This window comes from Papio anubis, chromosome 3 (assembly GCF_008728515.1).
Source record: "Papio anubis isolate 15944 chromosome 3, Panubis1.0, whole genome shotgun sequence".
NCBI classification, from domain to species: Eukaryota; Metazoa; Chordata; class Mammalia; order Primates; family Cercopithecidae; genus Papio; species Papio anubis.
In genome coordinates, this window is record NC_044978.1 from 112,133,842 (window position 1) to 112,148,081 (window position 14,240).

The 14,240-nt window shown below is 35.0% G+C and overlaps 1 protein-coding gene across 1 annotated transcript in view; it reads right to left on the minus strand.

The window, feature by feature from the left end:
- TMPRSS11D (transmembrane serine protease 11D) overlaps window positions 1-4,121 on the minus strand; it is a gene marked incomplete at its 5' end in the record, with an annotated part of 33,350 nt that extends 29,229 nt beyond the window's left edge. Inside the window, one exon of the mRNA XM_031664479.1 lies at window positions 3,977-4,121. Coding sequence (XP_031520339.1) covers window positions 3,977-4,121 — 145 coding nt within the window. The remainder of the gene's footprint in view (window positions 1-3,976) is intronic.
- Between the last annotated feature and the right edge of the window lie 10,119 nt (window positions 4,122-14,240).

The following is a 14,240-nucleotide window of genomic DNA, read 5'->3' on the forward strand; positions in this document are numbered from 1 at the left end:
CCCACAGCTAACATTTTACCAAATAGGGAAAAGCTGAAAGCCTTTCCTCTAAGAACTGGAACAAGACAAGTATGTCCACTTTCATCACTCCTATTCAACATAGTACTGGAAGTCCTAACCAGAGCAATCAGGTGAGAGAAAGAAAGAAAAAGGCATTCAAATTGGAAAAGAAGTTACGTATTCAAATTGTTCTTTTTGCAGATTATATAATTTTATACCCCAAAAACCTAAAGACTCCACCAAAAACTCTTAGATCTGATATATAATTTCAATAAAGTTGCAGGATATAACTCAATATATAAAAATCTGTAGCATTTCTATACACCAACAATGAAATAGCTGATAAACAAATCAAGAAGGTAATTCCATCTTCTACAAGGAAAACTACAAAACACTGATGAAAGAAATGGAAGAGGACACAAACAAACGGAAAGACATTTCTTGCTCATGGATTGAAAGAACTGATACCATTTAAATGACTATACTCTTCAAAGCAATCTATAGATTCACTGCAATCCCTATCAAAATACCAACGTCACTTTTCACAGAAATAGAAAAAGCCATCCTAAAATTTGTATGAAACAAAACAGAGCCCAAATAGTCAAATCGAACCTGAGCAGAAAGAACAAATCTAGAGACATCACACTACCTGACATCAAACTATACTCCAAGGCTATAGTAACCAAAACAGCATGGTATTGGTATAAAAACAGACACATAGACCAATGAAATAGAATAGAAAGCCCAGAAAGAAATTCACGTACAGACAACTGAATTTCAACAAAAGTGTTAAGAACAAACAATGGGGAAAGCACACTCTATTCAATGAATAGTACTAGGAAAACTGGATATCCATTTGCAGAAGTATGAAACTAGACCCTTATCTCTCACTATATACACAAATCAATATAAGATGGATCAAAGACTTAAATGTAAGACCTACAACTATGAGAACTATTAAAAGAAAACCTAGAGGAAACACTTCATGTCTTTAGTCTAGGGAAATAATTTATGACTATGACCTGAAAAGTACAGACAACAAAACCAAAAATAGACAAATGGGAATTAATTAAACAAAAAAGCTTCTGCAGAGCAAAGAAACAACCAACAGAATGGAAAGACAACCTGTTGAATGGGAAAAAAATATTTGCCAACTGTTCATCAGACAAGAGACTAATATCCAGAATATACAAGGACCCAAACAACACAACACTAAAAAAAAATAAAAATAAAAATTTCATTAAGGAGTGGGCAAAGAACATGAGCGAACATTTCTCAAAATAAGACATACAAATCATCAGCAGGTACATGAAAAAATACTCAACATTGCTAATCATCAGAGAAACACAAATCAAAACCACAATGAGATATCATCTCACCTCAGTTAAGATGATTATTACCAAAATACAAAAATAACAGATACTGGTTAGAATGCAGAGAGAAGAGAATTCTTATACACTGTTGGTGGAAATGTAAATTAGTGCAGCTATTGTGGAAAATGGTATTGAGATTTCTCATAAAACTAAAACAGAACTACCATATGATCCAGCAATCCTACTACTGGATATTTATCCAAAGGAAAAGAAATCACCATGTCAAAGAAATATTTGTACTTGGGTGTTTATCTCAGCACTGTTCACAACAGCCAAGATGTGGAATCAACCTATGTGTCCATCAAGAAATGAATGGATAAAGAAAATATTTTATATATATATATATATATATTTACATATATATATTTACATATATATATTTACATATATATATATACACACAATAGAATACTATTTGGCCATAAAAAGAATGAAATCTTGTCATTTGCAGCAACATGGATGGAATTGGAGGTCATTGTGTTAAGTGAAATAAGCCAAGCACAGAAAGACAAAATTAGCCAGGCATGGTGGCTCATGCCTGTAATCCTAGTACTTGGGTAGGCAGAAGTGGGAAGATCACTTGAAGCCAGGAATTTGAGACCAGCCTGGGCAAAAAAGTGACCCCATCTCTACAACTAAAAAAAGAATAAAAAAGAAAGACAAATATGTTCTAACTCATATGTGGGAGCTTAAAAAGTTGATCTCATCAATGTAGAGAGTAGAATGACAGATACTAGAGACTGGAAAGGGTGGAGCATTGTAAGGGGGATTGAAGAGAGGTTGGCTAACAGGTATAAACATATAGTTAGATAAATGGTGTAAGTTTTATAGTTTAATAGCAGAGCAGAGTGACAACAGTTAACAACAATATATTACGTATTTCAAAGTAGCTGGAAAAGAGGACTTGAGCTGTTCCAACACATAGAAATGATAAATACTCAAAGTGCTGTATACCTCAAATACCCGGGCTTGATCATTACACGTTCTATGTATGTAACAAAATATGACCTGTATCCCATAAATACGTAAGATGTTATGTATCATTAAAACAACAAAAACAACAACAATAACGACAGGGGTCTTCCAGAGGACCTTTTCAGTTGTGTGAAAGAGACAAAAGTCTCTAAAACATATCTGTACACAACTCATAAACATTATGAAGATGTACATAACCTAATGGAATCTGTCTCAGAACAAAAATCTCTTCTTTCCTTTGATCATTCATATGCATTACTTATGCAAACAAACACCTTGGTAAGGGGCAAAAGTTGGAGATACTAGGGGAATAGTGGTTGTTTGTAGTGGAAGATCAAGTCATTTAGGGGCCATAAGTGATCATTGGAACACAGTTTGCAGATGACTTACCAAAGGGCTTACTCTTTAGGCATGACAATGCCGTGTCATTATGAGTGAAAATTCATTAATTTAATCCGAAACTCCATGTCTCTTTTTTCTACCTCTGTAGTTCACCTTAAGTATAGGTGACTCCAGGTGATTTGATAGCAAAATGCAGTCAAAAGCAAAATTTAGCCACAACCTTTACATTTGATTGGCTGAAATGATTGAGTATCGTTATCGGTATTTCTAATGTTGGTAATTGTATTACACCATTGGAAGTATTTCAACCTTAGCATAGTTAAGTATTTTTACCTGTTTACAATTGGACATACTATAAGTTATATTCTGTCTCTTTTTCTCTTAACACTCACACATACCCATGTACACACCTGCACACCCACACACATGATTTAAGTGATTTAATAGAATTATATTTGAAATAAAAATAACCTCAAAGTGTATTTTAAGTGAAAAAAAGATTCTAATATATGATATTATTTAGTAAAATTTGACACATTTTACACATCTATGTTAAAGCATCTGAAAGAGCCTTCACAGAGATTTTTACAGAAAGTTGTTTATGAATGAGCATGGTAGGTGTATTCTTTACATTATTTTTTCTTGTCCATGTTGTCTATTGTTTTAGTGATATAATAACAAATTAAACAAAATAAAAGAGACAAATAACTAAAGAACATGATGTTTTAAAAAGTTTGACTTTACCCCTTTTTATTTCTCAACTGAAAATTTATCTCCTGACCATCCTAACTGTTAGGCCTGTAAGACACTGTTTTCAGAAGACAGAGCGTTATTTGTTAATAAGAATGGACAAATACTTAGGTACATCCAAATTTTAGTGTTGAAACTTAGGGTTCTTTGCAATATTTCACTTTTGTGATTTTATCAGGTTATCAATGAAGGAAATCATAGTATTAATGAAAAACAAAATGAGTAAATTTTAGCATCAGAAAATTATTGAGGTTTTTTTTTCCTTTGGATAGAATAATTCTTTTTTGAGTAACAATGTTTGGTATACTCAAAAGGTATGTTTGGGGCACTAAAAATGGCCAAAATAGGAAAGAGAAAAATACTGATTGAGGAAAAATACAGATATGAATCTATATTTGGGGAAGAACTGTAAGTAAGATATATAATCACATTATATTAAGAAATAAAAGCCATAATAAAAGAAAGAATGCCAAACTTTAAATCTGAAATTGTACGTCACTATTAAATCTAAAGAGTAATAATGCTCTGGTACTTACCAAAAGCTAAAAAGTAAACAAGTAGAGCTATGGTCACTGCCAGGATCACTACCCCTGCGACGACAATGAAACATACGACATATGGATTCAGAAATCTTGAAGTCGATGGTACACGTGCTGGCCTTACGAGAGAGAGAGATATCAAAGAAAGTCATTCATTTCACTGATTTCAGCCATCATTTTAGTACTCACGATTGTCTTCTGTCTTTCACGATCTCTTATCTGGCATATGGCTCTAGCCATAGAAACATATTCCGAGAAATGAAACTGAACTTAACAGGGTTGTCCTTAATGGTTTTTTTTTCAAGCTTTTTTTTTTTTTTTTTTCCCAGCACAAAATGATTGAAGTTCAGTTAGTCTGACGGAAGAAGGAAGTCTGACTTATGGTTTGGAATTACTTTCCCTTCTGCCAATTGATAAAGTTTCCAAGAATAACAACAAATCATTCTCTGTTCTACTGCAATGTCTTCCAAACTTCAATGCTGGACACTACTGTAGTAATCATCCTTGCTTGGGCACCATCCCCAAGGCTGTACTGAAGAGAGATCATTTGAGTGGGAAGAAGTGTTGAGGAAGATGAAGCAGGGGTGGGGTGGTAAGGGGGTCAGGACAGTAGCATTTCTCATTGCAAGATTCCCCATATTATTAAAAATCGGCAGAGGCATAGAGAATCAGGGAGAATAGCAAGCACCTGAAATGAATTAAAACTGCTCCAACAGCCAATGATTTATTTGATTTATCATATTTTCTCCATGAATTTGTACTAATATATAGTCACACACACTCACACTGGGAAAGTCACCAGAGGAGCTGGGTGTGAATTCCAGTTTTACCCTTTGTTTGCTTGAAGGTCATATTGTCATTTATCTGAGATTTTCTTTATCTGAAAAATAGGAATAATAGTACCTACCTCAAAAGGCTGTTTTGAAGATTAAGTGGGGTCATGTTATGTATTATTAGGTATATATTTCTAGTTCAATAGGTTATCCAACTTGGCTGTGAACACCTTGAAAGTAAAGCTACTATTCATGCCTATGCTTAACATAGGCAAAGTGTTTAACACTTTGCAGAATGCTTGGGTTATACAGGTGTTTTGTAAATACTTATGGTATTTATAAATATTTATTGCCTATGTTAATTCTTGACATATTTCAGATTTAAAAGCCTCAATAGAGCTGAGAAGCAGTTATATTTAGGCATATTCTAATTTTTATATTTTTCTATTTTGTTTTGCCAACATTCTGGTACAAGTGAGAAGGGTAGATTCTGAGGGTCAGTGCTGTGGGACACATTTCACTGCAATGTTGTCTGATATTGTTTGGGCTCTACCCAGCTCACAGGCCTATAAAAGGGCACCTCTTGATATTTTGTATTGTGTCACTTGCACATTGTACGCTGTGGCACTGGAACTAGTAACATTTCAGAAGATTGTTGGAAGCAGACATACATTTGCCAGTTTTCCATTTTGTTGAATAAACACAGAACACTTTATAAAAATTGACCCTGCTCAAGCATGATCACTTTTAAAAAGAGCATTTAAATATATAACATAGGAAGAAAATAACCTCAGAACAATTTATTAAATGCTATAACTTTATGATGTCTTTTTGCTATATTTGTCTTATTTGTTCATTTTGCTACACTAATGAAAACTGGCTTTCACTGACACAGGTTGAGAGTCCAGTGTTCAGCAACCACTACTGTAGTACTTTTCTGGTTGAAAACTGTCACTTTGACATTTGTTTACTATTTGAGTTTCAGTTTACCCATTTGTTACCTCATGGGGTTATTGTGCCTGTTACATGCAATCACAAATGCATAGTGTTGGTATTTGTGATTTCAGTAATTAATAGTGGATGCTGAGTAGTGAAAGAGTCAAAAAGAGACAGAGTTGGAGGCAAATGTAACTCCAAAGATGAAACAAATCTCAAATTGTTGCTTTCTGCAACAATTAGGGATTGATTATGTTTCCAGAGATGAGCTGATATGTCAGGATCCACAAGCCTGGAGTGAAAAGAACTGTAAACAAGAATTAAGTTGGAGGCTAAAATCTCCAAAAAATGAAATCAAAAGACTAGAGTCAATATATACTTTAACTTGGATGAGCCTCCCACAGGAATGACATTACAGCCAATTTTGCTTTCAGTTCATGAAAAATGTCTTGAACTCAATAACTGAAAAGCACCATGAGACATATGACTCAACAAAGGGTGTGGAGCCGAAATTACCTTACTTTCACCAGCCATAACTAATTACATAAGAATGAATTGTTCCACCCTGTAGAAACAACTGAAGAAATAGCATGTTTCAACTTTCAATAGCACGTTCAACTTACAATTGAACCTCTGAACGTTGCTAACACAAACTAAATTGTGCACAGTATTTACTCTATGTTTGTAAATACTGAATTTGTTTGTAAATACTGAATATGTTTGTAAATACTGAATTTTAATTCATAATGCAATGGAAATATGTGAAACAAAATATTTTGCTTTTAAAGCAGGGTCTTGATCAGAGAGATTTTTAGTGCTTGCATTTAAACAGCAAAGCAGATATTCATTTGTGACCTATTTACCCAGTTTCTCTCTCACTCTTTCTCTTTTATATTGACTTGAAAAAATTGCATGAGGGTGGAAAATTTATCTTTTTATACTTTATTATGAAAGCCTATCTGTCAGGCATTGTACATGTACATTGTCAGTCTTCACGATCTTTTCATAGCCTTGTAAATTCTGTATTATGATTGCGTTGTAAACATAGGAAAGGTGAGGCTCAGATAGTGAATAACTTACGCTTATTGAGGAGTGACAGAGCTGGAAACAGAAACCAGGTAAGTTTGAATGAAGAGACATGAACTTCCACTCACATACACTTCGTCCCTAAGTACATTGCTTCACACTACAGAGAATGGAAAAGTTTTTGGGTTTCATGTCTCTCCTGACCTCACTTGGGGGGAAGCAAAGGGAATCACCATCTATTAATAATAATATTTCTCAAGATAGATCTTGAGCCCAGACCTCTCTCTTTGAGCTGCACATCATCATTTCCAATTACTAATTGAATGTGTTATGTGTGCTTTACAATCACCTTAATAGAAAAGTTCAAAACCGAACTTGGTATTTTTTCTCCCATTGGACTGTAGTGTTTGAGGATATGCCCAGGGTTGTATTAATGAATTTTTCTACAAGACATTTTTTCCAAACATGATCATTTCTTATTTTTTTGAAATTTATTTTGTTCTAATATCAGTCATGTCTTTCAAATGAAGGAACTGAGATATGAAAGATTTGTTTAATTGATTTTAAACTTCTAAGCACAGTGTTTAATTCCTACATCATAAAGCACTTCTAAGGGGATGGGAAAGGGAACTAGACTAGAGGTAGGAGATGTGCATTCAAGTACTCTTTCTGTCAAATATAAGCTATGTGATCTCACATTAATCATAACTATTTTAAGCTTCAGATTTCGAAAAAATTTACATGATAAAGACAATACCTTCCTCATAATTTGATTGTTTTAAATCAAATAAAACAGTGTATATACCAATGATTTGTAAAGTGGAATTTAAGGTATTATTATAGAGGCAACTGAAGTATAACAGCAAGATTCCTAGAACTGAAGATTTTTCTGCCAGTGACTGTTGTGTGAGCTTGGATGAGTCCTTTTAATATTGCGGAATCTTAGTTCCCCTGCGACATGTTGGTAATAACAACAGTTATTGAACAGTATATTTTGTGAGAATTAGAGCAGATGACATGCATGCTGTATAAATTATAAAGGGCTAAATAACCATAAAAAACTTTTGAGAAAAATAAAATTTTAATTAATTAGTTTATTTATTACTATATATTTTAACTTATACTATCAAGAGAAAGAAACGCATTTATTTAAAATATTCAGTATTACCTGTTTACCGATTTACCTATTTCACTTTTTCTCCGCACTTTTTATCTTGCTCTATATCATTCTTATTACACAGTTAACTTTATAGTAAAGAAGAGGAATGTGTCAACACCTACCTCCATCGAGGTACTTTTGGAGTAGGAGAGTCAATACTAGTTTTCTATTCTTCTGTAGTAATTAATTTATTAACTCTCTAGACTGGCTGTGCAAGAAATGCTCAAAGGAATTCTAAACATGGGAATGAAAGGTCGGTACTCACCTACCGTAAAAATACATGAAAGTATAAAACTCACTTGTCTTATAAAACAATTAAAGAAATGAGAAAGAGAAAGAAACAAAATGGCAATGTGACAGAACTCCACCAAACCACGGGGCTTATGAAACAGTTACAGAAATGACAGAGAAAGAAATGAAATGGCTGCATGACTGAACTCCACCAACTATATGCTGCTTACAAAAAACTTACTTTACTGATAAAGGCACTAATAGACTAAAGGTAAAGGTATAGAAAAAATATATTCCACACAAATGAAAACCAAAAGAGAGTAGAAGTAGCTATATTTATATCAGATAAAACAGGGTTTAAATCAACAATAGTAAAAAAAAAAAAAAAAAAGACAAAGAAAGTTATATAATGATAACAGAATCAACTCAACAAGAAGATATAACAATCCTAAATATATACATATCCAACACTAGAGCACCAATATGCATAAAACAAATATTACCACACTTAAGAAAAGAGATAAGAATACAATAACGATGGAGAACTTCAACATCCCCTCTGACAGTACTAGACAAATCATCAAGACAGAAAATCAACAAAGAAACAATGGACTTAAATTGTACTTAGACCAAATGGACCTAATAGACATTTACAGAAAATTCTGCCTAACTATCACAGAATATACATTCTCATCAGTACATGGAACATTCTCCAAGATAGATCATATATTAAGCCACAAAACAAGTCTGAAGAAACTTTAAAAAATCATCATATCAAGTATCTTCTCAAATTACAATGGTCTACAACTAGAAATCAATACCAGGAAGAACTCTTAAAAGTATACAAAAACATGAAACAAAAAAACGAACAAGAAGGAAAAAAAAAAACACAAAACCAACATGCTTCTGAATGATATAACGAAATAAAGAGGGAATTAAAAAAATTTTGAAATGAATGAAAATGGGGACAAAACATACCAAACCCTCTAAAATATAGCAAAAACAGTGTTAAGAAGGAATTTTATGGCATTAAATGCCAATGTCAAAAAAACTAAAAGATCACATATTAACAGCCTAATGATGCACCTTAAGGAACTAGAAAAACAAGAACAAACCAAACTCTAAACTAGCAGAAGACAATAAATAACAATGATCAGAGTAGAACTAAATAAAATTTAGACCCCCAAATTACAAAGGAGCAATGAAATAAAAGGTTGGTTACTTGAAAAGATAAAACAATCGATAGACTACTACCTAGACTAGCCAAGAAAAAAAGAGCAGATTCAAATAAACAAAATCAGAAATGGAAAAGGAGACATTACAATGATATCATAGGAATACAAAGACCGTTAGACACTACTATGAATAACTCTACGCTCAAAAACTAGAAAACCTAGAGCAAATCAATAAATTCCTGGAAACATGTAACCAGGTAGAAATCTACCAAGTTTAATTTACAGATTAAACCAGGCAAAAATAGAAATTCCGACCAGACCAATAATGAGTAGTACAATTGAATAAGAAAAAAAATATCTTTCAACAACAATAAAAATCCCAGGAACTGATGCATTCGCAGCCAAATTCTACCAGATGTATAAAGAAAAACTGATACCAATCCTAATGAAATTGTTCCAAAATATTGAGCGGGAGTAAATATTTCCTAACTCATTCTATGACTCTAGTATTACTCCGATACCAAAACAAGACAAGGGCACACACACAAAAAGGGAAAACTATAGGCCAACATCCCTGATGAATGCTACATAAAAATCCTCAACAAAATACTAGAAAACTGAATCCAATAGGACATAAAAATGATAATATGCCATGGTCAACTGGGTTTTGTTCCAGGGATGCAAGTATGATTCAACATACACAAATTGATAAATGTGATTCACCACATAAACAGAATTAGAAACCAAACCATATGATCATCTTAATAGATACAAAAAAAGGTATTTGATAAAATTTAGCATCCCTTCATGATAAAAACCCTTACAAGCTAGGCATAAAGGGAGCATACCTCAAAATAATAAAAACCATATATGATAAACCCACAGCTAACATCATACTGTACAGGGAAAAGTTGAAAGTATTCCACCAAAGAATTGGAACAAGGCAAGGATGCCCACTTTCATCACGTAATGAAACACATTATTTGAAGTCATAGAAGAGCTATCAGGCAAGAGAAATAAATAAAAGACATCCAACTTGGAAAAGAGGAAGTCAAATTATCTCTGCTAACAATATGATCTTATACCTAGAAAATTCTTAAAAGTCCTCCAAAAGACTCCTAGATTTGATAAATGAATTCAGGAATGACTCAGGATACAAAGTCAATGTACAAAACTCAGTAGCATTTTTATACACCAATAATGACCAAACTGATAACCAAATCAATAAGTCAATCCTACTTACAATAGATTAAAAAATAAAATACCTAGGAATGTATTTAACCGATGAAGTAAAAGATCTCTACAAGGAAAATTACAAAACACTAATAAAAGAAATGGAGATGATACAAACAAATGGTAAACCATCCCATGCTCATGCATCAGAAGAATAAATGTCACTAAAATGACTGTACTTCTCAAAACAATCTACAAATCCAATTAAATCCCTATCATAATACCAATGCCATTTTTCACAGAATTGGGAAAAAATCCTAAAATTCATATAAAACCAAAACAAAGAGCCAAATAGCCAAAGTGATTCTAAACAAAAAGAGCAATGCTGGAGGTATCATATGAAGTGAACTTCAAATTATACTACAAAGCTATAGTAACCAAAACAGCATCATACTGGCATAAAAATAGACACATAGATGGCTGGGCGCGGTGGCTCACGCCTGTAATCCCAGCACTTTGGGAGGCCGAGGCGGGCGGATCACAAGGTCAGGAGATCGAGACCACGGTGAAACCCCGTCTCTACTAAAAATACAAAAAATTAGCCGGGCGCGGTTGTGGGCGCCTGTAGTCCCAGCTACTCGGGAGGCTGAGGCAGGAGAATGGCGTGAACCCGGGAGGCGGAGCTTGCAGTGAGCCGAGATCGCGCCACTGCACTCCAGCCTGGGCGACAGAGCGAGACTCTGTCTCAAAAAAAAAAAAAAAAAAAATAGACACATAGATCAATGAAACAGAATAGAGAACCCAGAAATAAAGTCACATACCTACAGCCAACTGACCTTTGACAAAGTTGACAAAAACATACACTAGGGAAAGGACACCCCATTTAATAAATGGTGGTGGTAAACCTGGATTGCTGTATATCAAAGAATAAAATTAGACCTTTATCTCTCACCGTATGCAAAAATTAAGTCAAGATGGATTAAAGAGTTAAATTTAAGATCTGAAACTCTTAAAATGCTAGAAGAAAATGTAGGGAAAACTTTTGGACATTAACCTAGGCAAAGAATTTATGATTAAGTCCTCAAAAGCAAATGCAACAAAATAAAAATAGAGAAATGATACTTACTTAAACTAAAAAGCTTCTGCACAGCAAAAGAAATAATCAACAGAGTGAATAGACAACCTGAAAAATGGGAGAAAATATTTGCAAGCTATGCATCTTACAAAAGACTAATGTCTAGAAGGTATAAGGAACTCAAATAACAACAGCAAAATTACACAATAACCCCATTAAAGAGTGGACTGAGGACGTGAATAGACATTTCTCAAAAGAGACATACAAATAGCCACAAACACATGAAAAAATGCTCAATATCACTAATCAGAGAAGTGCAAATTAAAACCACAATGAGATAACCTGTTACACCCGTCAGAACGGTTATTAGAAAGTCAGGGTATAACAGATGTTGGTGAGGATGCAGAGAAAAGGGAACACTTACACACTTTTGGTGGAAAAGTAAATTAGTAAAACCTCTATTATAAACAATATGGAGACTTCTCAAAGAATTAAAAATAGAACTACCATTTGATCCAGCAATCCAACTATTGGGTATCTACCCAAAGGAAAAGAAATTATATCAAAAATTACCAGTACTCATATGTTTATTGCAGCACTATTTATAATAGCAAAGATGTGCATTAAACCTAAGTGTCTATCAACAGATTATTAGAGAAATATACATATATATATATATAAGAATACTACTCAACCATACAAGGAATAAAATCATGTCTTTTACAGCAATATGGATGGAACTGGAGGCTACTATCTTAAGTGAAACAATCCAGAAACAAAAAATCAAATATTGTGGCACAAGATGGCCGAATAGGAACAGCTCCAGTCTATAGCTCCCAGCGTAAGTGACACAAAAGATGGGTGATTTCTGCATTTCCAACTGAGGTACCTGGCTCATCTTACAGGGGCTTGTCAGACAGTGGGTGCAGGACAGTGGGTGCAGCCCACCGAGCGTGAGCCAAAGCAAGGTGAGGCATGATCTCACCTGGGAAGCGCAAGGGGTCAGGGAAATCCCTTTCCTAGCCAAGGGAAGCTGTGACAGATGGCACCTGGAAAATCGGATCACTCCAACCCTAACATTGCGCTTTTCCAACGGTCTTAGCAAAGGGCACACCAGGAGATTATATCCCGTGCCTGGCTGGGAGGGTCCCACGACCACGGAGCCTCCCTCATTGCTAGCACGGCAGTCTGAGATTGAACTGCAAAGTGGCAGTGAGGTGGGGGGAGGTGCGCCCGCCATTGCTGAGGCTTGAGTAGGTAAACAAAGCGGCTGGGAAGCAGGAACTGGGTGGAGCCCACAGTAGCTCAAGGAGGCCTGCTTGCTTCTGTAGACACCACCTCTGGGGACAGGGCATAGCCAAACAAAAGGCAGCAGAAACCACTGTAGACTTAAATGTCCCTGTTTGACAGCTTTGAAGAGAGTAGTGGTTCTCCCAGCATGGAGTTTGAGATCTGAGAACAGACAGACTACCTCCTCAAGTGGGTCCCTGACCCCAGAGTAGCCTAAATGGGAGGCACCCCCACAGTAGGGGCAGACTGACACCTCACATGGCGGGGTACCCCTCTGAGATGAAGCTTCCAGAGGAATGATCAGGCAGCAACATTTGCTATTCAGAAATGTTCGCTGTTCTGCAGCCTCCGCTGCTGGTTGCTGATACCCAGGCAAACAGGGTCTGGAGTGGACCTCCAGCAAATTCCAATGGACCTGCAGCTGAGGGTCCTGACTGTTAGAAGGAAAACTAACAAGCAGAAAAAAGGATATCCAGGTATAGAACTCAGCTCTGCACCAAGCAGACCTAATAGATATCTACAGAACTCTCCACCCCAAATCAACAGAATATACATTCTTCTCAGTACATCACACTTATTCCAAAATTGACCACATAGTTGGAAGTAAAGCACTCCTCAGCAAATGTAAAAGAATAGAAATTATAACAAACTGTCTCTCAGACCACAGTGCAATCAAACTAGAATTCAGGATTAAGAAACTCACTCAAAACTGCTCAACTACATGGAAACTGAACAACCTGCTCCTGAATGACTACTGCGTACATAACAAAATGAAGGCAGAAATAAAGATGTTCTTTGAAACCAATGAGTAGTGTGTAGAGGGAAATTTGTATTACTAAATGCCCACAAAAGAAAGCAGGAAAGATATAAAATTGACACCCTAACACCATAATTAAAAGAACTAGAGAGGCAAAAGCAAACACATTCAAAAGCTAGCAGAAGGCAAGAAATAACTAAGATCAGAGCAGAACTGAAGGAGATAGAGACACAAAAAACCCTTCAAAAAATCAATGAATGCAGGAGTTGTTTTTGAAAAAATCAACAAAATTGATAGACTGCTAGCAAGACTAATAAAGAAGAAAACAGAGAAGAATCCAATAGATGCAATAAAAAATGATAAATGGGATTTCACCACCAATCCCACAGAAATACAAACTACCATCAGAGAATACTATAAACACCTCTGTGCAAAAAATAAATAAATAAATAAATAAAAATAAAAAACAAAAAACAAAAACAAAAAAACCTAGAAAATCTAGAAGAAATGGATAAATTCCTGGACACATACACCCTCCCAAGACTAAACCAGGAAGAAGTTGAATTTCTGAATAGACCAGTAACAGGTTCTGAAATTGAGGCAATCATTAATAGCCTACCAACCAAAAATAGTCCAGCACCAGACTGATTCACAGCTGAATTCTAC